This window comes from Bombus bifarius, unplaced genomic scaffold, assembly GCF_011952205.1.
Source record: "Bombus bifarius isolate JDL3187 unplaced genomic scaffold, Bbif_JDL3187 scf7180000008288, whole genome shotgun sequence".
NCBI lineage: Eukaryota > Metazoa > Arthropoda > Insecta > Hymenoptera > Apidae > Bombus > Bombus bifarius.
This window is the reverse complement of record NW_022884571.1, coordinates 797545-821954: the sequence shown is the minus strand read 5'-3', so window position 1 is coordinate 821954 and position 24410 is coordinate 797545. Positions and strand designations below refer to the sequence as shown.

The window sequence follows — 24410 nt, the reverse complement described above, 5'->3', positions numbered from 1 at the left end:
CTTGCAAATCAGCTAAAACATTGTATACAAAGAGAAAGGGAAGGACAAAACAGTACTATCATTTTCAAACTAGCCCTAAGATCATATTACTTGTGCGCAGGACTGTAATATGTGATATGTGTTAGTATGTTATGAGTTTGTTATGTGTAAGTCAAAATATAAAATGGAAGGTTTGTTGCTTTGATCAAGTTTATTGTAAATAATTCTTCCGTACATGTCTGGGAGGTGTACAGATATTATTGCAGAAATGATGTTAAATACCGTTTGTTGCTTATTTAAGAGATAGCACTATAGAAATGACTCCAAAATGGAAGGTATATACATATTGTACAGGTTATACAATCACTTTGACTTCATAGTTTATATTACATACAAATCTGAATTAATGTATGTGTTATTATTATTAATGATAGGCCACTAGTTCAGAATCCACCTCAACAACAAGTTCTGGTTCTTCATCCAGTAGTTCTTCAAGTTCAGGCAGTGAATCTAGTTCATCCGATTCAGAAAATTCTAGCAGTTCTGCTAATAGTCAAAAAGCATCTGATACAGAAAGGACAAAGAGGAAAACAACACTTCCTCCTAATAGGCATGGCAAGTCCAAAACTGACACAGTTACTGCTCCATCTATAGAAAATAAAAACAAAGAAAGGATACCACCAAAGAATAGACCTGTAGTGTATTCTTCGGAATCAGAAGAATCGCCAAGCAAAGTAAAAACAACAGCAAAGAGAAAACTACCAGCCAAACCAAAAGCAACTGCTACAGTAGCACCTGTTGTTAAACAACAGAGACCACCTGCTAAATCAATAGCTACTACAAGTCAACAAAAAAATGTACCAAATTCTAAATCAGTTGCTAACAAGCCAAGCAAGCCTTGCAGTAAGAATATATATATTTAAAATCATTTATTTAAAGCAACTATAGTTTCGTTCAATAATTAATAATGTACTTTCTCGACAGCCTCTACAAGTACTAATGGGAAAGTTCCTGATAAATCCACAAAAACAATTTCAGAACCTGTACAAAAGAAATTGAAAAAGAAAAGCATATTCAGCCCTGAAAACAGTAGTGAAAGTGACAGTGGTATTCCAACAAAAGCTAATTCAGCTAAGCCTATAAATAGTACTGCAAAATATCCAAAAAATCAGCAATCTAAATCAAAACCAAATGACGCAAAACAGAAAACAGTTGCTCCAAATAGACCTAGTACGTAAATGTGACATCATTTCATAACATATACAATCATTAATATCATTAATAATTTCAAATTAATTATTTTATTGTGTTAGGTTTATTAACCAAGGCTGCACAATCACAAAAGTCAGATAGTTCCGCGAGTTCAAAAAGTTGTTCTGCAGGTTCAGGCTCATCAGGCTCGACAGATAGCAGCACTGACTCTGAATCGTCAGAAAGCGTTGCAAGCCCACAGCCACAAGTGAAGAAAAAAGATACTCAGCCAAGTACAACAGTAGGTGCTGCCACAAATGTTCCACCAAAGCGACCATCAGCAACAGTTGCTCCTGTAAAACCACAAAAGTGTACGAAACGACAAGGTAATTAACAGTTGGTGTTATTAACTCTGATCATTTTTTATAAGTAAACAGAATGTGTTTTTTATTTTGCTTCCTTATAGGTACAATAAAAAGCGAAGATGAAGCCGATGCGTCCGCTAGTGAAAAGGAGATGGATGAACATGGAGAAACGGGTGCGACGAAAGCAACAAGTAAAAGCAAACGGAAGCTTCAGACTCGGAAAGGTAGCAAGTTTCTTCATCTTCAAACAAAAGCGGCCAGCGACTCGGAATCTGATACAGGTACGAATATATTTTGTATATGTATTTTGTATAATAAGCTATCGAATGTGATATTTCATTACTAAGCTTATGTTTCCTTCCTATCTCTTTACGTGTTATGTTTTCATTTAAAGAATTGATACTTTTTAAATACTTTCTAACATGTTTTACATTGTTACAAGTATAATTAGTTGCATATCCTGAGTATGTATTAGTTTTGGTTTGTTTTTTCCTGTATCGATTTGTACTGGACAACGTTGCTTTAGAACTTAGATTAATTAACCGTTTTCGTATTTTCTCTCTTCACAAGTTCAGTTCCTCCTACCGATCTTTTATAGCAACCTTATTGCGAATTTCAATATGTATAGGTAGATTGTTACTGTAGTACCACCGTTCTCTCGTAGTAAATATTTCTAGATACATTTCGATTAGTTAATTGAATAAAGTCAGAATTCTTAGCATGAGTATCTTGAAAAGAGGCGGGTAGAGAATTTTCTGCAGGCGGTGGATTTAGGACTCTATGCTGCCTCCTTAACACAAAAATGCAGTATTTGCGGTTCTGGATGGATGGATTGGACATATATGTGGGTCGTAGGAATCCTCTGGTCGATGGGACAAACATTTCGTATACAAAAAAGCATGTCCAAGGTGTCCTAAGATGCAGATACAGTCTTTTTGCTTACGGCGGCAGTATGGTTCTCAGGTACGGAAACGGTAGCGTGTAAACGTATCCTGCAAATTCCCCTGATCCGGTGTGATTTATCGAGAGTAGCTGAGAGCAAGAGGAGTACCAGCAAATCACCTGTAAAACGTGCCGGCCCTAGTACCGCTGCCAGGCACTCGTCCGGGTCCAACAGAATATCACAGAATAGTAGTACGTCGAACGCTATTAGCGGAAGATCTGGACAAGGCAATTATGGTCGTACACGCGTAAATAAGGAGAGAGAATGTCCCCTAGTGCCAACATGCGATTCTCGGGGTCATCTTTCCGGAAAGCTCGATTCGCATTTCACTTTAGAAGCATGTCCTTTGTACCATAACACTACGCCACAAGCTTGCGTGTAAGTGAGATTTAATTGGGATATAATAAACATACCCTACCGGTGCATTAGAAAGTAAGCAGTCTTTTTCTGTTTTCTTTGCAGAGAATTTTATAAAGATAGAAAAAAAAGAGAAGAAGAGAGGAAAAAGGCCGTAGCATGTTTGGCGAAAAAGTCTCCGAAAGGTTTACACCAAACAACAGAACAGCGCAATTATCAGCTGAAAGTGCGGGAAATGAGAAACAAGTGGAAGGGAAACACTGGCGATGGAAATGAAAGCGATAGCAGTTGCGAACTTCAAGGAAACGAGAAAGATCGTCAACCACGTTTAACGAATTTAACACCAGAATACGATTTAAAATTGTTTATGGAAGCGCAAGCAATCGCTAGTGAAAAAATTGTAAGTTGGAAAGTACTACTTTCTAATTCTACTTTTTACACATACGAATTATACAATGTTTTTTCTTATAGGAGAAAGAATTGAAAGAATTAGATTACGATGGCGAAGGCAGAAATGGTGGCGGCACGCGAGTCATCGAGATGGGAAAATGGGAGATGGAGGTATGGTACCAAAGTCCATATCCGGAGGAGTTTAGTCGCGCTCCAAAACTTTATTTATGTGAATACTGCTTGCGATACGCAAAAAGTCGTCAAGTTCTAAGGAGGCACCGAGAGAAATGTTTATGGAGACATCCGCCCGGTCATGAAGTGTACAGGTTAGTAAATAAGTATAACTAATGCAGGCGTTGTACATTAAATTTATATATTTTCTCTTGTCTCCTTTTTATATATTCTGTGTTTCATTCCCTGTACACAGAAAGGACAAGATAGGTGTGTGGGAGGTTGACGGGAAACGCTACAAGCAGTACTGTCAAAATCTCTGCTTGTTGGCAAAATTTTTCTTGGACCACAAGACTCTGTACTACGATGTCGAACCTTTCCTCTTCTATGTGATGACTATTGGTGATTCTGAAGGTTGTCACACTGTCGGTTACTTCAGCAAGGTGAGTTTTTTATTTCATGTGATTAAATAAAAATAAAGCGATGTAAAAAGAAAGGACTCTTGACGATAACAAAAATTTTTTAACATTCACGGTAAACAACCAACCCAATAACATCTTTCGACGTGGATTTTAATTAACATTTGCACAATACGTGTTAAATTATAAAGTAAGTTGTAAGAGAACGAATGATGCAAGCGTCTTCTTGTTGTGAAACACTGGACAAATATTTTCATAAATCATTTATCAGGTTAAGATACTATTTTCCAATACGAATTGTGCAAACGACGGGTTACTAAATTCAAACGAGAGACGTTGCGATGTAGCGAAAGCGAAGAATGCCAATGAACCGTGCATTTGTTGATTGTATTCGATGCTGTTAAAAAATAAAATCAAGCGAGGTATAAAAGAAAAGTTCTCGGGGCGTTTCTTATTAGCACGGATCTCGTAGCGACAAGTTACCAACGGCGATATTAATGCCGAGCACGTGCTTGTACGTGCGCGACTGTGCATGAACGATGGTGTCTGTTGTTTTTACTTGTGTCTGTTAGCACTTGCGTAAATGGTGCCCACGTTTACGTGGTAGGCGTCTCTATCGTACGACCATCATGGTTGATATTAAAATCGTTTAGCCTATTACAATGTGACATTTTATCTCGTCTTTGTACTCTTCTTTTGATCAGTGGTACACCAAAATACGACGTATCGACCTTTTCTTTCCTATCCATTATTACGTCTCGTCGCAGGCATTAAAACCGTTCGGGAAAAGGGAACTTTTGATACATTTTAAAGTAGACGTCATTGATTAAGGAGACATAACTTAAGAATCGCAACTCCAAAGCGAATAAGATATCCGCAATGATCGTAAAAATTGATATTCAAGAGGAGAAGATTACTTTTGTTTTTATTTTGTGGTTTACTAGGCCCGTAATGGTATTCACGTAGCCTGTAGGGATTATACGAACGAGGGTGTGTATTGCGAAGAGGGTGTCTCGTATCCGTGACCCCTCTTTACCCGAGCACTCCTGGTCTGGTTGGCCAGGATGTCGGTGGGAGAGCGCCGTGCGCTACGCACGCCTATTTACTGCGGAACAGCATCGCCGGAGTCGAAATCTTTACCGACGTTCAATGACCTCTGACCCTGGCAAGACGCGCCAATCTACACCTTCCCACTCCTTTTCACTAAGGGAGGAAGGGTGACGAAAATTTCCTCCAGCCCCACGCAAACGTTTACGCCTGTCTCTTTCGTTCTTCTCGCCTCTGCAAAATTCTCATCCTTCTATCAGAGGATACCCCGACCTTTTTTTGGTACTTGGCGTATTTTCCACGTCGACATTTGTTCGCCCGTCTTCTTAGAAAATTTCGAACGAGCTTTATTTTCCTTCGCTAAACTCGTTCTTCCTACGTAACTCGATATTGTTCCTGAAATACTTGCAGTGCATTCATCTCCTCAGCCAGGTTCTTGAAATTCCAGGGACACTGAACGTTCATCGTCCCTCGAATCGTTGTTCTCTAGCTAGCTGCGACAGTCTCACGAAAATCGGATAATTCTATAATTTCGATATCGATCGTTCCGCTCGAATTACAACAGACGAGCCGAAAACGTGTTCTTACAGGACAACAGATTGCGTTACACACCTTACAAAAGGGCGTACTCCGTGGCTCTCCGCTTCCTGCATCCGTAACAGCGGTGGCGGCGACGACGCCGGCACAGCAGCAGTAGCAGTAACGCGGAGTCAAAATCTTTATAGACGTTCAATGACCCCGACCCTGGCCAGACGGTCGTAGGATGATGGTGGCGGTGGTGGTGGTGGTGGCGGCGACGTACAGAGAGAGGGATGACGGGGGTGGGTGGCTCTGGCGTACGTACGCTATGCGCTTACGACGTGCAGTACCAGGTGGATGGTTTATACGAGTGGGGGATGCCGAGGGCGGTGGTGGTAGCTGCTGCAAGGGGGATGATGGTTGCAGAGGACGATGGAGAAGGGATGGTAGGGCAGCAAGGGGAGAGAGGGCGTCGCCTGGCATCGGGTCGTCAACCTTTCTGCGGCACTGCGACGTCGGGGTCGTTATTATTTCCTCCTCCTCTTCCACCACCTTCTCCTCCTCCTCGTCCGACACTTCCTACTCCCGTTGCTGCTACCTCTCTCTTACGTCTTTCTATGCTCTCGCCGCGTCGTCCTTCTCTCTGCACCAGCGCCATTTCTTCTTTCCTTCTCTTGCTTCTCATCTCATTTCTTCATGGTACCTGAAACCTCCGAAATTTTCAACTTCTTTTCCAAGTTTTCTCTTACATCGTCTCCATTCCACGACATCTTCGCTATCACGAACTTCGCCGTTGCCCCTCTGTTAAATCTCTTTGTTATCTATTCGCTCGATGTCTCGTCGTTTCCGCATTTTCAAATTCGCCAACTAATATTTGCCTGGACAAATTGAATTTTGCCTGCCCTCCTGGCTCTCCCTTTCGAGCAATCGTTTCGCGACCGCTCGGTCGAGACAGATGACTCGAATTGTCTTTCGAACAATTCGTGGAGAAGAAGGAAAGGAGAGTCTCGTTCGCGGAATCTATTGATCGAACGAACTGTCCGGTAGTACGCTAGGATATTTCTTCTTCGTATCTTGCGGTTCTCCCCTTGGTTGACCTCGAATAATCCGGACATTGGCCTTGAGACTGGAGGCCATTGACCCGAGCTAGACAGCCGTTGACCTTGAGTAATCCGTACATTGACCCGGCGCAGCGAACTAACTCGGGGAAATCTAGACGTTGACCTTGGGCGATGCTAGCTGCGACCTTGAATGATTCGCCCCACGTTTCGTCGAACGAGCTGCGTGGCAATGTGCACGCGGTGAACACGTTGAGAGGCGAGAAATCCGGTGGAAGTTTTCGCGCGAAAGTGAGGGGGGCAAAACGAACGAGCGAGCGGCGTTGCACCTACTGAATTTATAAATTTCGTTATTAACCACGCCATACACGCCTCCCTTTGGTACATTAACGCGCCACTCGGTGTGCTCATCCTGCGTGTGACGTAGAATTTTTATCAATTCCGAAGCAGCCGAGCAGAAATTAAAAGGGGGTCGATTCGAGGCGTGAACATTTACAGCTTCCGGCCGTGATTACTGAGACATGAAAAGAAGCTTCTCCGGCGAATTTCGAGAAACCCCTGCCTCTTTCTCGTTCGTCGCTCTGCGTCTCAACCTTCTCTCAACCCCTAGCTTCCTTTCGTGCCACCTTGAGCACCTACTCGTCCTCGAAGGTTAAAGGAAAATATTGAAAACGATAAAGCAAGAAAGGAAGAAACGAGCTTCGAAACGGTTAAGTATCGCAATAGGAGTTGTAACGTTGTACTTATTACGTAGGAAAAGGACCATGTCCAACGTTCGTACGCAGATCCGGTGATCTAAGCGAGAGCGCATTGAATTAAACGTGTCTGTGACGGACGTAATACGTTTATGACGCTTATAATCGTTTTTTACGACACGGACAATAATGACGTTCGTAATCGTAATGCAATACAGTTTATATATTCGCGAGGCCCGTATTCCTTTAGATCCCCGAAAAAGGAGAAACGCGTGTCACGTGAAATCCAGACGGAACCGGTTTTCGGGGCCATCGGGTCCAAGATACGCACAACGGGGCCCTGTCCTGCTCCTGAAATCCTTGTATATACCTTCCACTGTCCGAGGATCCAGCAGGCTGTTCTAGTAAAACGAGATTTTCGATAGCCTTCGTGCTCGATTCCGCCGATCATCCTCCACATATCGAATTATAGACGATGCGTGTAATCGAGAGGATCCCTTCGTTATACTTGAATGTACATACTTGAACGCGTTCTCCGTACTACGATTTTCTAGCAGAAAAATCCCCAAAAGATGTACACTGTCCGATCCTTTCGTTTCCACAGTCGAAAATCGTTCGCGACCTTTCGAAGGAACAAAGTAAAAATTAACCTATCGAGTACGAAGGTGAAAAAAGTTTAAGACGACAGGAACTCGATACTTTTGCTCGAAAAGCAAGCTCCTCCAATTAATGCGTCAATGAAGACGTATCTACTTCCAATATCCCCGGCCAGACATCGTCTCGGAGCAAGAAGGTTCGAGTCTCGGAGGCAAGGAAAGAATACACACAGGCTGAGCGTATGCGGCGTGTTCCGAGCAAACGAGACGACGGCATATCCTCTTACGTAGGTATTCCAGACAGGATCCCGCGTGAACGAAGAAAAAAAAGAACGACGAGGAACACGACACGCATGTCGAACACCGGCACCTACACACCACAATACACTCATCCTTTGCTGCTGCCATGATACGGATGAAAGAGCGTCTCTCGATGGGGACAACGCAGAGTGTCTTAAAAGCGAGAATAAATCTGTGAGACGCAACATGGTGTATTCTAATCACGTTACTCTATCGAATTCGACAAATAGACACGGAGAATGTTCGATCGAAATGCTGGCGTTAGTACCGCAGTGTGGTGTAAGTAAAGAACGATGATAATTCCTGCCTTCTGTAAGAAAAGTTCTGAAAGCTTTGCGAAGTTACGGTAGTAAAACACTGTGGAAAAGGCGTTGAGAATCGGTAGACGGTGTATCCGTGAAGTCGCGACGATCCACGGCTACTCAGGACTCGTTTGCCTAACTTCCGGTGGTGCGCCAGTTAGCCCGTCACGAACCGTTCCACTGTATATGTCCTGAATAATGCATACAGAAATGGAGCGAGTGGGTACCTTCTAGAAACGAACGAGCGAATGAGAGAGAGAGAGAGGAAGGAAAGAGGCAGAAGAAACGAAAAGGAAAGAGGTAAAAGGGAATACGCGGCGTAGAGAAAAGGATTAAGAGGGAGGTACCTATCTCCGAGCTTGCAAAAAGAGAGACAGATTTGCAGGTCGAAGAACGACGTTGGGCCGATGCTTGCAACGCAATAAATAGACAGGATCTGACAGCGTTTATATCTCCGAAAGAGCAAAGGATCCGGCAAAAGCGTGTGCACAAAAACGAATGAAAGCGAAGAGAGAATGCGGAGGATCGTGAAACGAGAGGAGCAAAAAAAGAAAAGAAAACATTTATATGAATCGTTGGGGAGGAAGAAAGAAGAAAGTCATGGAGGAATTTAAACGGACGAGGATGTTGTTCTGAAAATTGTTGCGTTTTGTCTCCTTCTAAGTGGTTCTTTCGTTTCGACAATGAGACAACCGTACATGGGATGGGTGTATCTCGAATACGCGACTGTACAATGGTTTTAAGAAGTACGTTTGTGACGAGACCATGCCGACTAGAATCAAAACGATTTTTATCGTATCAACCGTTAACGCGGCGGGGAAATTTAGCGAGGCGAACGCTTCTACCCTTTCGAGGAACGAGGATGAGGGCTGGTTGTACATAATATGTAAATAGTTGGAGCCCGAGGCATTTATACCCAAACGATGTATAAAGAAGGAAAGGATCAGACAGAGCGGTAACTGAAGAGGCGGGGAACGCAAGAGCGGAGGATGGAGGCTAAATATAAACGCCGGAGGATCGCTTTGAATGGCGGAAAAATTTGATTTCGCAGATAAATGTATTTGTTATGGAGTCGCTGGAAGAGAATTATAAAACGCGTCGCCTATGAGGTACAAAAAACGGACGGGTAAACGCGAGGAAGGAAGAGACGACTGGACGACATATAGGGAAGATAAACGAACCGAAAGACGAAAGTAGAAAGCGGCGAAAGGACAAGTCGTCGAGGAAAGAAAGGAGCAGAGGCGAAGATAAAGGAGACAAGGAGGAAAGCGGCTGGAAGGAAGGTGGTCAAAGAATCGGTCAATTTTCCTTAAAAATATCCTACAGGCGTGGTGCGAGGCGGTAAAGGGAACGAGAGAGTGGAAGGGGAGAGGTGGTGGCGCGCGAAAGGGACTGCAGGAAAGCAGAAAAGGAAAGGGATGACGTAGGGTAACATGGGAGTACGAGGACGAGTAGTAGTAGAGGTCGTCGATACGATACGCGGCGGCCTCTTGGAGAAGAGGTTGGGGTAGGCTCGCCCAACCCTCCACCTCCATCCACCTCGGTCGGACTTCCCCTCGACCTCTCCTCTTTCCTCCCTGCAAAACCTCACCCCGACCGGGGTCGATCGATGCCAGACAGTCCTGTTCACACGACCAAATCCCGCCGAATACACATCGTCCCTAGAAGTTGGGGTAGGGTAGAGCTCTAGCTCTAGTCCTCCTCTTCCTTCACATTCTCCTTCTCTTCTTTCATCTCCTACATCTCCTTGCGTTCGCTATGTCGTCGCTACGAGTTTTGCTTGCGCTTCTCCTTCGTGCTGTTCCTCCTTACCCTCCGCCCCTTTAATTCTCTTTTCGCGCGTACTCGACCACGATGTCATTATCCACGTCGTGTCTCATGACAGAGAGCCGCAAGTGTGTCCTCGTGGTTTCCAGTTTCCCGTACCATCTTTTGCACGTCACCTTTTCTGTTTCTTTCTATCATTTGGTTGCGAACGCATTAAAAAAAAATCCACGTGGCTAAGCTACCTACTGATGTTTCCCGAGCTGAGTACGGTCAGTACTCGTGTCGCGACATCAAACGCGACATCGTCGTCGCCCTATGCCGATTCCACCAGGCCCGACAGGTTCTTCGGATGTTACTGCTCGTTTTCCTTTTAGACCTTGACCTTTGTTCTCGGCCAACCGTCCTCGACGATCGCATCTCTACGCAGTTTCGTTTTACATCGCTGCAAAAATACTCGCGGGCGAACGAACAGAGAATCGAGTTATACGCACACTGCTCGATCTCGCGTTTTTCAACGGCGTCCGAGATTAGCGAGCACTAATCTAATGACAAAAATACATTTCTCGAGGGGGAAGCCCATATTCCGATCGTGTCTAACTACGTCTCTGACGTGCACATCGTCCCTGTAGCATCCGTTTGCGCATGGGTGGAATTAAACAACGTATACGTCGACAGCGTTCCACTCGTCCACGGAATTAATAGACATCGCCGCGGCATTGATCAGATATCGGCACAAGAGCTTTCCTTTTCTCAATACCGTAGGATCGTATAAAAGCTCATTGTTCCAGCCGCAGAAATGGCCATTTCGAAATTCTTTACCGTCCCAGGCAGCGTAGCGCTGCGTCTTCGTTTTACGATCAACGAGCCATCACGAACAGCTATGTCGAAGAAACTTCCAATCTATAGTCTTCGATACAGTTATGTTCGCATTGACATTGTACCAAAGAGTGGTCGTATGAACACGGAAACCAAGAAATGTTTCGATACTCTTGACCGTGTCAACAAACTCCACTCTAGTTACTAGAGTCCGAGGAAAGTTTCGACTTTTCCTCGGATGTACAAAAGACTTTCGGCTGTTCGTTGGCCGAACGAAGGTCCGTTGGATTAATTTACCGTTGAACGGTATATGTATACGCAGGAAATGTACAAGGGGTCCCGAGCGAACAAGCGAACGGACGAACGCGCTTTGGGTTCGGGCCAAAAGGAAAGCGGTGTTCGCTCGAAAGGAGCGAGGGGAGCGAAAGGACGGAGATAATTAATAAGTCCGCAAAATTTTTCGCACAGGGGACGATGGACCAGCGGAAACCTATCGGAGAGTCGTGACAATTTCTCTTTGGATTCAGAGGAACGATGGTGTGCTTGGGTTAAACCGTAGAACCGTTAAACCCTCTGCTTTTTCGAATACATACCTGCCATTGATATTGAATTTACAATGTCCCAAGGGACAACCCTCATCAGATACGTTCGACCGAGAACTCTCTAGCTTCTGAATAGGTGGTCCATCTTTTTGTTCCCTTTTTACTTTATTTCTGTCCATAACTGGCCGTAAATCCCAGTTGTCATCGGTACAATCGCGAACGAACAAAGACGCGTTTGGACGTTAACGAAATTTCTCCTAGCAGCTAGTTCGTGAACATTTTCGTAGATTGCCCTGTAGCGAATATTTTCTGCCCCATTAGAGGCAAACTCGTACGTGAAAGCAGTCAATTTCTCGCGTTCCGATCTCGCCGAGTACACGGAACTTCGCGTACACCCCGTATGTCGAGAGGAACGCTTTGTTCGGTATAAAGAAAGTGGAGGAGGAAACTCGGTGCATCTAAATATAGAAGTGACCGTCGCGAAGAACTGTATAACCTTTAAGCAACGTTCACACCATACGCCGACCATGTACCATCGAGAAATTCATCGAGCAATCGAAAACGGAGTAACTTGGCTGCTAAACGATCAATGAGAAAATTAACCTTGCTTTTGTCCCTGTTACGCTAACTTCTAGTAACCTCATTATCGTATCTAATCGATAAACTCTCTTTGAATTCCATGTCCTGATCGCCGCAAGTGCGAACAGCTCTCTGTCGCGACAAATCCGCCGGGAGAAAGGAAAAGAGAGGATTATTAGCTAGATCTCGTTACCCTGCCACGTAGACGTTCGTTCACCTACGCGTATATATCACTTGCGCAGCAACGTCCCGCCTATGCGACGTGTTTATAAGTGGTCGGGGATCGAGGTGAGACAGAACGAACAGCCGGTCGATCGGTCGCGTTCCGATGCCTCTGTCGTTGCGCGTTCTTACTTCATGACGCGACGATACGCAGAAAAGAGTACTGACCGGTCGAAAGACTTTTAGATCGACGTTAGACAACTGCTTTCTACGACCGTGGTCACGGTCGATAACGACCGCTGTAGAGATCGTTGGATAGAAAACTACGACGCGACGCGTTCCTTATCATCGGCCGCGAGTCGAGTCGCGTCGCTTTGTTCACGGGACTCGCGATCGTCCGGTAAACAACCAAAGGAGAATTCCAGGAGGAAAAGAAGCGGAAGAAACAGCGCAAAAATTCGATCGAGAATCATCGCTGCGAGGCGTAATCGCAACACGATACGGAAAAATGTATAGCGTTCGACCCGTCTTCTCGTTCGACGTCTGTAATTTATGGAAGTAATCGCACGCTTTTAGCTACTACGATTATGCACCGACGAGCGCGTTCGTCTGTAGGGCATCGGATATTTCCAATACGAAAGTAGCTTTTTGTTGGCTATCTCGACCTAGAGACATTCGTATCGAAGAATGGAAGGACGATTGGTTGTCCGGATGGTCAGAGTCACCGGTGGCAATTAATACGCGCCACCTTGTCGCGTTGCGTGGATGAAAAGAGACGGGAGGAGACCGAGTATCGATTCTCCGGTCCGCTATATCTATAAAAGAAGCTGTACCGAATTCATCTTGGCGTAGACTCGAATCGAGCGTCGTGCTTTTGGAATGTCAGGCTCGAAAAGAGGCTCGCGATCCAAGCGTCTGACTCATGGAGTCGAACGTTAATCGATCGACCGCGATTTTCCTCTCCTTAAGCAGAAAGACTCGAAGGGACACGGCTCGTTTCGCGACGACGTGACTCGAGCCGGCGTGGCCGATCGATTTCGTCGAATCGTTTCGTCGTCGGTAGTAGCCTTCTCTCCGGGGGACGAGCAGACAGAAACGAAAAAAGAGGAAAAAAGGAGGAAAAGCGATGTGTAAGGGGCTTTCTTACGTGGAACTCGTACAGTGGGGACTCGGAGACGTCCCTGAGTGGAGCAGAGACTACTGGCCCAAGGACGTCGCGGGGCCCAGATTCTACCCTTCTCCTCTCCTTCTCGCCAGCTCGCGTTCGTCTCTCCTTTTTCTCTGTGTCCCTCTCCAATGCTCTCAGATGCCACGAACACGTTTCTCCGGATCTCTTCGTCTTTCTAAAAATTCATCCGAGTTGCGTATCGCGGCTCTGGCGTATTTCGTCTTTGGCTTTTAGCAATTGGATCGACTGACTAGTCCATCGAGATGGCTGTCTACGACACACTCGTACATAGGGCCCACACCTTCCATCTCTTTTCTGCGCTTTCACCCCTCCCTCCACCAGAATCTCTTTCTACCCTGTATATGGCTCTCCTTTCTCATCCTACGACCAACACAGACACACAGCCAGGTACTGTACATAGACGTGTCCGTACAAGCATGGGCGAGTCTTCTCGAGTTGTGTCCTTCGAACCGTTGCTGCCCCACTCGGCAGTTAGCAACAGCACGGCTGCCACAGCCGGAAATACCGGGTGTTCGAGTCGTACTGGGCCCACTGCTGCCCGACGAAATGGGACCAAGGGGCGTGCAATGATTAACAACGGCGGACTCTATGCGCTATGCTCCCAAAAGTATCAACCGGTGGAACCGCGAAACTCGGCGAACTTTCCTTCGAGCCAACTACGCGATCTTCGAAGGTAGCCCACTTTTCCATTCGAAATCTTTGTCCGTCGTGGTTGGTGATAAACGAATCTTATCGTAAAAACGCGGCCGATAATCCAGCTTCCGAGATTAAACGAAACCGCCTGTTTTTTTAACGCGAAGAATCAAAGGAGATCTTCCTTTCTTCTGTATTGCGACGAACGGTCGTTACCTAGCCGAACTGGTATCCCACGATACGATTGTCACCTCCATTTCTTTTCCTATATTCCTTTTTTACTTTCCATCGAATGCATGCCACCTCTCCGCACGCACCTCGATATGTACCACACCGATTTGCTCAGTGGGAAACGTTGCGAGAGCTAAAAGATCGATGGCAATCGAAACAATCGAAATTCGTGCATAGAACCTTGGTCACGTGTCACCATACTACGATTTCCTTACTTCGAGTTCATCGTGGACACTCCCATGAATTTAGTATAGATGTAATTTCACGCGAAATTTATCTAATCTGCCGTTGGCAGCGATACACGTAGAATGCATACTATCCGTAGGTGTACGCCCACTCTGGTGTCACGGTAAAAATACGTTCTCGAAAAATGGACGTGCTCATTCGCAAGGCAACCGAGGTCTATATTTAAAACGAGATATTTCCATCATCCCGTTTTCACCCGTTTCTCCGATCGACCATTCCTTGCGAAAAGCCAAATTCGACCGTACAGAGACGGAGAAGGACCGTTTAATAAAACACATTACGATTTCCTCGAACGAGGCGTCGCGTCGTCCAAAATATCGTTAACCCATTGTGTTTTTCGCGTGACGAAGGTCGCGACGCGACGCATTTTCGTCGCGTTAACGTCATAATAGCCGCTGATTGTGTCTACTGCACACGCAGTCGCCTGGGCGGAGCGTGTCGTGCGTGCTAACGACCGTGCTACTAGAGAAAATATTATTTCACTTTTCCACGTAAACACGCCTGTCTCTCGACCTTTGAAATGCAGCCCCGATAGTCAGAGTGGCTTCATTCCGTACGTCATCGGGATAATGAAGAAAAAATCGTTTCTTTCGGTCTTTGACGTCTCTCCGCGATGCCGCCTCGTTTTTCATTCTCCTCGCGTTGTCAAATAAATGATTTGGGAGTGGTCCAAGTACGATGTACGACTAACGATAAAATAATCGAATCCAATTTCCAAACAGAGTAATACGTATAACGAATGTCGAAATAACAAAGAATTTATCAATAATTTCGGACACGTACATATGTGTACGAAAGAGATTGCCAGTAAGAACGGATACATAAGATTTTCTCTCGTTATGTTTCAGGAAAAGAATTCTTTTCTCAACTACAACGTGTCCTGCATTCTGACGCTGCCGCCTTATCAACGTCAGGGATACGGCCGACTGCTGATCGACTTCAGTAAGTATACTCGTACGAGTTTTTACAGCGTTCAGACCGCTCAACCTTGGCGAGTCCAAGGAGACAGAGTATGACGACATCCTTCCGAATGAAATCGAAAGGATAGCCGAATTAGGAACCGGAGTTTATAGGAACGCCTCCGCGGTTTCCGTGGCATGATTTCTCTTCGACTCTTGCGGTCTCTGCGATTGAAAGGCCTCGTCTGGCACGCGCTACCGAAATACCTCGATGCCCGACAAACGACGGTCTCCATGGTTTCCTGTCATTAAAGAACCGCAGCCATCCAAAGGTGGCGCCTAAGTCCAAATCGCCAAAAGCTTTAAAGAGCGACTGCTTCTCATGAAATGCGTCGTTCGTCGTTCAGTTATCGTAAATGGATAGACAACGCGTATGCCCATCTTGTTTTGTTTAATCTGTACGTAACGATTGTACGACCGTACCGATACACGCGACACGAAGATTCCTCGCAAGACGCAAGAAAGAGAAAAGAAACTAAGACGCGCGTACGCGATCGATTCGTGTGTCTCGGTTGTTCGCCGCGTTTCAATTCAACGATCCGGATATAAAGAACGGAAAGGTCCGTTTGCCCGTATTGTCCCCTATTTACGCGTCTGGGAAGCTCGCAAGAGAGACAGAGAGGCTGATGCGAAAAGGAGGAAAAAAGGAAAGAGAAGAAAAGAGAACAAGAAAGAAAGAAAGGAGGGGGAAAAAGTACAACGGCGGTGAGTTACGAGCATCTCCGTTGGCGTAAAGTCGCTCGACTCGAAAACCCTCTTCCGGCGTCCGCGGCGGGCCCGCGTGTACACCGCGAAGCGTAGCGTTGATAATTAAACGTGGGCTTTTTGCCGTGACGTCATTTTCATTGATGCCGACGAGTCGGGGCAGAAGTATGGGTCGCGCTCGTAGGGGTAGCACGTCAGACTCAGGGAGAAGGGAGGACGGGGCTAGAGAGCGAGAGAAGGAGTGAAAGAGAAAGAGGTGGCTGGGCTTGTGGGTCGACGTACTATGCGTCGGACGAGAGTCGTTGGAATCGTAGTTGGGGGTTTTAGCCCTGGCAGCTTTTCCACAGGGGATGCCGCGCGTCGCGGCGCGAGAGACGTTACTTGGACTCTCTCTCTCTCTCTCTCTCTGGTGGTGGCAGAGGTGATGGTGGTGGTGGTGGTGTGTCGATGCTGCCGGTACTAGAAGTGGCGGCGCGATGGTAGTGGTGGTAAAATGGTAGCACGGTGGTGGGAAGGATCTCGCGGTGGTAGTGGTGACGGATAATGGAGAGCGTAGGTTGGAGTGGAATGGTTAGCGGAAAGTGCGACGCCCGGCGTCTCGCCGCATCGATCGACCCCCACAAACCCTGTACAGTTGGCCGCTGCCGCGCTGTACCTGCTGGTGGCTTATACACACGAGCACCGCCGTACCGGCGCGCGTACACGCACACAGTCGCGAACGGGATTCGTCTGGCGCGCGCGGGGTGTGTCTGATGCATCTTGTTCCATGGAGAAATTTCTAGCAAAAATTCGATAGAGACGGTTTCCCTGGAAATTCGCTAGCTACCTGCTGAAACGCGCTGTGTTCTTGTCCTCTAGCTACCTCTTGTTCTCTCGTATTGCGCGTGGGATCGGAGTTACGGGCGGACCACGTGCTCGCATAACTCGTGGCTGCTACCTCCGCATCGAAGGAGACGTATGTTACGCATGAATCGCGATACCCGTTCGTCGATACAACGCGGCATCCAGGTTCGATCAAATAATACCGATAACTGACACTTTAACAAGTGCCAACGAATTGTCCGGTCAGACACACCCTCGGCATCCTTCTCGGACTTGAGAAAAGAGAAGAAAGAGGAAAGGAGGCAAGCAGCGAGATAGCACGGGCCGGCCCTACGATGATTTCCACCTGGTTCGATTGGAAACGGCATAGGGCTCGCGATCGTATGACCTCCGGTGACCTCGCCCCACGGAAGCCTCGTAGGGCGGAGGATTGGCAGGGCTACCGACGCCCTTTTCCTCCTCGTAGGGCAGCCAACACGCAGTGGAGAGGTATGAGAGTCCACGAAGCTTTCCCCTACCGAGCTGCTGTCACGCCGATCCATCCACCCTCCCCTGCTGCTGCTACCGCTGCTAGTGCCGCTTCCTCTTCGACCCTCGCCTCCTCGTTATTCTCTCGTCCTTCCAGTCAGCGTTGCCTTTCTTCTTGCTCGATTTTCTACCACCACCTATACCACCGCCAGCATCCAGCGTTCCGCGCCGATCCCAAAACTCTGCAAACTGAACGAACGCGTAATGAATGCGCCGCTACCTTCCCGGAGCTATCCCTGTGCCACCGAGAAACAGAGAACGCACCGTGGTAGTAGAATCGGGACGCGAAGAACGAGGAAGAGAGAGACAGAAGCGCGCGATTCCAGAGAATCGAAGAGGAGGTGGAAAAGAATTGGGAGAGGGTGGCGGTGACTGCGGAGATAGAGGGTAGACCGTCCGTCCTATCTTTGTCCATGGAAGGTAGCGCGCGGGGTCCAGCAGCCTGGAGGAGGAGGAGAAGGATGGTCGTTGAACCCCTCAGCCTCCAGGACATCCTGGAATAATCCCGGCACAGGACCGGTCCTCGTGAGCTGCTCGGATACTCTGTAAAAATCGCCTCGCCTCCCTTTTGCCGTACTACTCTCCCAACACCTGGCAGTATGTTCTCTTTCTCTCCAACCCTTCCTTACTCTTTCGTACCTTTGCTACGCCGCTTTTTCTCCTTCTTTTTCTTTCGCCTGTAATCGCGAGACACTGTTATCGCGTTGACCTCGATTATTCGGATAATGAGAATTCCGCGGTTATTTCGGGAACGTTGCTGAGCTCGTTGGAGATGTTTCCGCGAGGATTTCGCCTGACCACTGCTGGTCATTGAACTTTACGGTTTCCGCATGTTCTGGAAACCGACATCGACGTGTCTGAGAAGCGGAAGAGCCGTCGTTATCTCGAACGTAAAAGAGAACTATAGTCGATCGGAGTTTGCCCATTCCGTGCATAAAAGCATCGAAACTTTCTCGTTCGACGTCGTGCTTGTACTCCGATCGACTTTTATTTTTGGAAAAATACCAACAAAAGTTCCAGAAATCTGTGCCGTACCTATATTTCCTGGCATTTAACGTACGTCGTGCTGCGAACGATTCGAGGACATAGCCCCTTTCGAAACGCGTTTTCGAGTGCACATGCACGTTCGTTACAAAAGTTCTCTCTGCTAGACTGTATTGAAATAGCCGCTGGAATATTCTCGGATCAATGGTTTCGCGTGTCTTTTTAGAAATAACGGCATACCGATGCGAAATCAATACAGGCCGCGCGTGTCTGCTTCTTACAAAATATAACGGATGACCCATAAACGAAGAAATCTCTTTAGTCCCGCATCGCCGATGCAATTTATTTAATTAGTTAATTAGTTCACGCGTGAGGAATGAGAAACCTTAAACGGCGGCTCGTGTCGCGATTCGTTCAGCCGTTTTGTCTTTCTCGTGCGCCGAAAGTACCATCGACGGACATGGTCTAATTGCAATAGCCAAGAGAAGGAAGAGCAGCGCGAGATTTCACGAACATTCGAAATCGATTCGAGAACCCTCTCTTCCGACTGTTCTTTCTGACGATTTTTCGCGGATAGGTACCTACACCGTCGTAGGATACATCGGACACAAACGAGGCGTGACGAACATTCAACCAGACTCCTGAAGCAGCCGGACATCGCCAGTGCCGTATACTCCGACAAGTTCCCAGAGTTTTCTCCATTTAGAAACGCTAGGAATTTTAATCGCCGCACTTATTATCGCGCCAATCGTCTTTTTTCTCTTGTCCTTACAAACTAGTTTTATAAATAGATTCGTGACATTTACTATGAGTTAGCCTCGACGGAAATAGCATATCCTAGACCAAGTTGAAATGATTTTCGATACGGCCCTGGCGCCGCGGCATTTCATCCTTCGTCGGTCACTGACACCAGAAATGGCTTATAGTGGTGGCGTCGATTCAGGATGGAGACGTATATTATGTGTGTGCACGTGAACGCGCGCATGGTCTCTGTACCTATGCGGCTTCGACGGCCACCGGTATCTCGTGCAATTGGAATTTCATAGTCCGTCTAGTGGTCCGTGCACAAGGGCGTAATGTAGTGGCCAAGTAACGAGAGAATATTACGGAGGAAATGATAACAAGTCTCTAGAAGTTGTTACTTCATCCTTCGTACAAATTCGGGAAAATTCTACCATAAACTTCGCGGAATATTGATTAACGATCGAATCGGAGGGTTCGTAATAGAAGAGGAAGGCACTTTCTAGTCGATTTTTATCCTTTTTCAAATGAGAAAGGAGATGCTTTTAACGAGAACTATGTAAATTTTTATTCCGCAATAAGTCATGGAACATGGATAGTTCTGTATAATATCCGTTACACATAGACCCTGAAATGTACGTAGCTCCTTAAAAAGTCAAAAAATTTGACGTGGGTCGTTTTTGTTAAAACATTTGAGATCGATCACCGCGTTTCACCAGCCGTTTATTGATCTCTCTCCCCCCCGCGATATCTCATCGATCACGCGCGAACAAATTCCTGCCAAACAAATCGAACAAAAACGAAACGTTATGTCTATGTTTTGCGCAGGTTACTTATTGACCAGGGTGGAGAAAAAGATTGGCTCGCCCGAAAAACCTCTGTCGGATCTGGGCTTGATCTCGTATCGTAGTTACTGGAAGGACGTTTTGCTGCAGTACCTCTGCAATTTCGGGGGCAAGGAACTCTCTGTTAAAGGTAACACAATACCGGGCGCGGAGCACACGCCTTGCACGCTTTTAACTGATTTTACAAGACGCGTTATTTTAAGAGCGCCGATACAGAGAAGGAGATCGTGCGTTGTCCGAGACATTCGAATCTCTCGACGCTATCCATTCGCCCCGTTTTGCATATTGTTTTTCAGATATCAGCAAGGAGATGGCTATTGACTCGTACGACATCGTCAGCACCCTGCAAGCTCTCGGCATGATGAAGTACTGGAAGGGAAAGCATATCATTCTGAAGAAACAGGTAAGCCGTTCATTGTTATTCTAATTTGCCTCGAGACTCCTAACAGAGAGAGGATTTCCCCCGTGCAAGGATAGTTTGTCTTACGTCTGCCCGTTTCCCTCGAGTCAGCTTCAGCGTGTCATCGAATCTCATGATTCGTAGAGGCCAGCTCTTGAAGCAGATATTCGTTACGAAATCATCGGCTAACGTGACTTCGTTGTTCCAAACTTATACGCTCGTAAATTACGTTAAACAGTTTCCGCGGGGGGGAATCAACCTCGCAGAACTCGCCATGCAACGGAGAAACGGTATTGCGCATGGTTCCGCAACGGTCCTTCCTTTTCTTCGCATTCGATTTCTCTCACCCTTCATGGTCGAGGTAAAATACTAATAGACTTCGAAATCAAAGTACCAATGGTCAAAGAGCGATATCGCAATTGAAGCGGCGGTCGATAGTCAAAGGGTCAAAAGTGTATACCGTTTCTCCGTACGATTGGTCGAGGTGTTCCGCTAAAAAGGAACGATTTCCAAGTGAGGAGGTCGAGTTGTCGTGTCACAGGAAACGAATAGAAAAGCGAGGCGAACCAGTGGAGAACCGTTGAAATAATTTCAGGACGTGATCGACGACTATAAGGAGAGGGTGAAGAGACGGGGGCCCGTCTACAAAGAGATCGATCCAGAGTGTCTGAAATGGAATCCCTTCCAGCCTCCCAAGACGCCCTCCGCCTCGAACTAAGGCTTGCAGCAGGAGCCGGGAATGACGCCGACGCCGACGACGGGCTTCCCCTTCTCTGTCTCTTTCCGCTTCTCTCACACGCTGGTTCATCGGTGTCGACCAAGGGCGGTGGTCGATCTCTTTCTTCTCTCGATCGTCTCCTTCGTTTTTCCCTCTTCCCTACTCACTGGCAACCTCTGTCCTTCTTTTTCGCTTTCTCGACCGTTCTCGTTGCCTTTCGCGAGACTCGACCAAGTCATGAGCCACGTCGCGTGGATTTTATGCTCACGACCGTACGGTAAAACCCGTGAAAATCCTTCGAGAAATTCTTTCTCCGGCGCAGCCTTCCAACACCTCCGCGTGACACCGAGGTCAACGAGTGAACAGTATTTTCGTGGCGACATTTGATTACCTGAACATCGAGCTTCCCGACCCGTTCAACTTGCCGATCGTGTTCCGATTATTTATTCGGTAACGACACAGCAGCAGAGGTAGAATCGCCGCCCATCGACGAAATCAAGTTTTCGTAATCAAGAACCAACGAGCATACAATCGTTAACGTCGTTCGTCGATTTCTCACGAGCAATAATCCGCGGTTCGATTATCACCGTTCGTACAACGTGCAACCAAAGCGTCACACATGGCAAAGCATTTCCACGATTTTCGGTAGAATGCGGTGGAAATACACCGCGGCGTGCTTATAGCCGGTTCAGGTGAGAGAGATACATTATTGATCGTGCTAGCGAACTGTGTGCGTGGCGAGCTGCAAAACAACGAGTTTCGAGCGTAGTGCGAGAGGTCCGACGTGCTCGGTTGGGCCCGATAGGCTACGTGAAAATAAATCCGAAAACTATCAAGCCAAGATTGAACAAAATCGTTATAAACGAAGCGTTCCTACGATCGCGATATGTCGATCGACGAATGATCGTTTGAAAGCCTCTCTTTTTCTTTCGAATGCCACGATTTTACGGACGATCGCTGATTCTACGAACGTTTACAGACTGTTCACGCAATAGCGAATGTAACATGTAAGGAAATACTGTAAGAGGATAGGTGTTGAATATCGAACTGGATGAATGTTACTCACATACGCGCATACACACGTACGATTAATGGAACGAGAATTCTTTGTTCGTATTTTTAATTCGTTTTATTCGTTCGAAAGAATTCGATACAAGTATTCGGGTTGAGAGACACTGTGCGCTTATCGTTACAACGGAAGAACGTTTCTGTCACGCATAAGTTTTTTCTGCGGATACTGTAGAATCTTTTGCAACGATCTTCCAATTATCGATGGCTCCCTTCGTTGACCAAGAGCCGGCTACTAGCAATCTGTAAATTAAACGTGTTTCATAATTGTGTATGTTATAAGATGTACAATACTATTTATAAAAATACAATTTTTATCGACTGAACCAATGCAGTGTGTATACGATTTCAATGTATATATATATATATATATCCTCATATGCAACCAACACAGTGAATCCAAAACTTTTATGACGCTGTTACAGAAAAACAAGCGATTCTGACAACGATAGAACTTTGCTCAACTCCCGTGTCTGCGGCGTGCTGATTTCTCGCGAGCAGTTGCGATATGTGATTTCATGGAATCGACGAGGACGTCGAATCACACGCGTCTGATTCCACGCCTCGTTGCCGGTGTAAATTATTTACGTCATTAATCGTACAATTTGTTTTTCACGACTATTACGTAAGAATGCGTATATATCTTATAACAAAAATTTGAAGAGGTTCTTTGCGTGTGAAAATTTTTGTCCTTTGGCAAACGATGAAAGTGGAAACATATATAATACGTAGTGCTCTGGAGACGCGTACAGAACTCGTCGTCATTAGCTTTCTTGAAAGTTTCGAACGCAATTTGAATTCCATCCTCGAATATCTTTTTATTTTAAGCAGATCGATCCAGGGCTATCCGATCGATCGAATATGCATTATGTAAATTCAACGTATTAATAATTCGGGAGAATTTACGCGGAAACAACGTTTCTTTTTGTTCTTGAATAAGTGAAATTGATCATCTTGTCAGACTCGTTGTATCATAGCTTCAAGTACCAAATGATTGGAATGTAAAGCAAGAGATCGTAAAATTAAGTACGAGCGACAGTTCATAACTTGCCTTTAATAAGCCGGAAATACGGTATAAAACTCTTTTATGGACAGGAGTCTTTATATAACTTGTCGGTATATCTTTTTAAAGCTCGTTGATACAGTTTTGCACGGTCTATTGACTCTTAATACCGCTTTAATTTATTTCGTACGTGTAGACGTGTCTTTCACGGACACCAGTTATATATTCACTGACCGAGTATTGCGCCGCGCTGATTCAATGCCTTATCTCTCTGTCCAAGTTTTAACCTTTTCGGCGATAAAAATGAAAGTTGGGCGTGCTCCGCATACAAAATATACAGAATCGCGATATGCGGCAACTTATTCGTCACGTAATGTACATATATTGGTCTAACGGTCGTAACAACTCGAAGCATCGAAAGGAGTTAATTATGACACGTTTACGAGCTTTCCATGATTTCTATATCGTTCAAGGTATATAGCACTTATTAAGAACAATATTTCTTATATCGACTTGTACGATTTTTATATGTATGTTTGTCTTTACAAAGATAAGGTTGCAAGTGTGCACTAAATGTGTGCGTAGGAGAGGGGATGTCAATATGGCCACCATACTTCGACGCTCGATATAAAGTTCTTTGTATTACTCGACATGCAGGTGGAATAGTAGAAACTTCTGTTGCATCAGGTTTTTCGAAGTCATGCTGGAAACGTTATATCAATATTATCTATACGATCTGTAAACAACGTATTGTTACAAAAATTTGTCCAAGTCCATCGACATAGGAAGCTGTAGAAAAAACTTGGCTACCCTAACGGTTATATCGAGGATAAACTGAAACGCGAAGACTGCAATTGATCCAAGTAAGTTTTGTCGGGCACACGCATTGCAGATTTCGTGACTGGAAGTTTACTGACCGAAATAAAAGAATGTAATCCGCCGCAAATAGCCACTTTCCGACGCTTTGGGGCTTCTATTGGAACCGTGCAAAGAGGTGAATAATTGTGTTACTTCGGTTCCTCTTTCTCGTTCTATCTCGTCTCTCGTTTCTTTCGCTCGGTACGCGCCACGCGACCCCACGTAACGTCATTATCCCATTAGTCCGCGACATTACGAGGCTACGGTTCCTCTCCTTTGCTC

General features: G+C 46.0%; 1 protein-coding gene across 3 annotated transcripts; it reads left to right on the top strand.

Moving 5' to 3' along the window:
- The first annotated feature begins 112 nt into the window (after nt 1-112).
- On the top strand, nt 113-22589 carry LOC117212337 (histone acetyltransferase KAT7). 3 transcript variants are annotated; one of them, XM_033457085.1, is made up of 13 exons: nt 113-314; nt 414-882; nt 964-1209; nt 1293-1556; nt 1637-1816; nt 2499-2856; nt 2941-3235; nt 3307-3551; nt 3653-3839; nt 15346-15439; nt 20065-20211; nt 20378-20484; nt 21077-22589. In XM_033457085.1, exons 1-13 carry the CDS (start codon nt 297-299, stop codon nt 21197-21199), a joined length of 2733 nt encoding a protein of 910 aa, XP_033312976.1. In that variant the 5' UTR covers nt 113-296; the 3' UTR covers nt 21200-22589. The 3 variants fall into 3 exon arrangements, with proteins under 3 accessions (XP_033312976.1, XP_033312975.1, XP_033312977.1); XM_033457084.1 differs by having other exon boundaries at nt 2487-2856; XM_033457086.1 differs by having other exon boundaries at nt 114-314; nt 2568-2856.
- The last annotated feature ends 1821 nt before the right edge of the window (nt 22590-24410 follow it).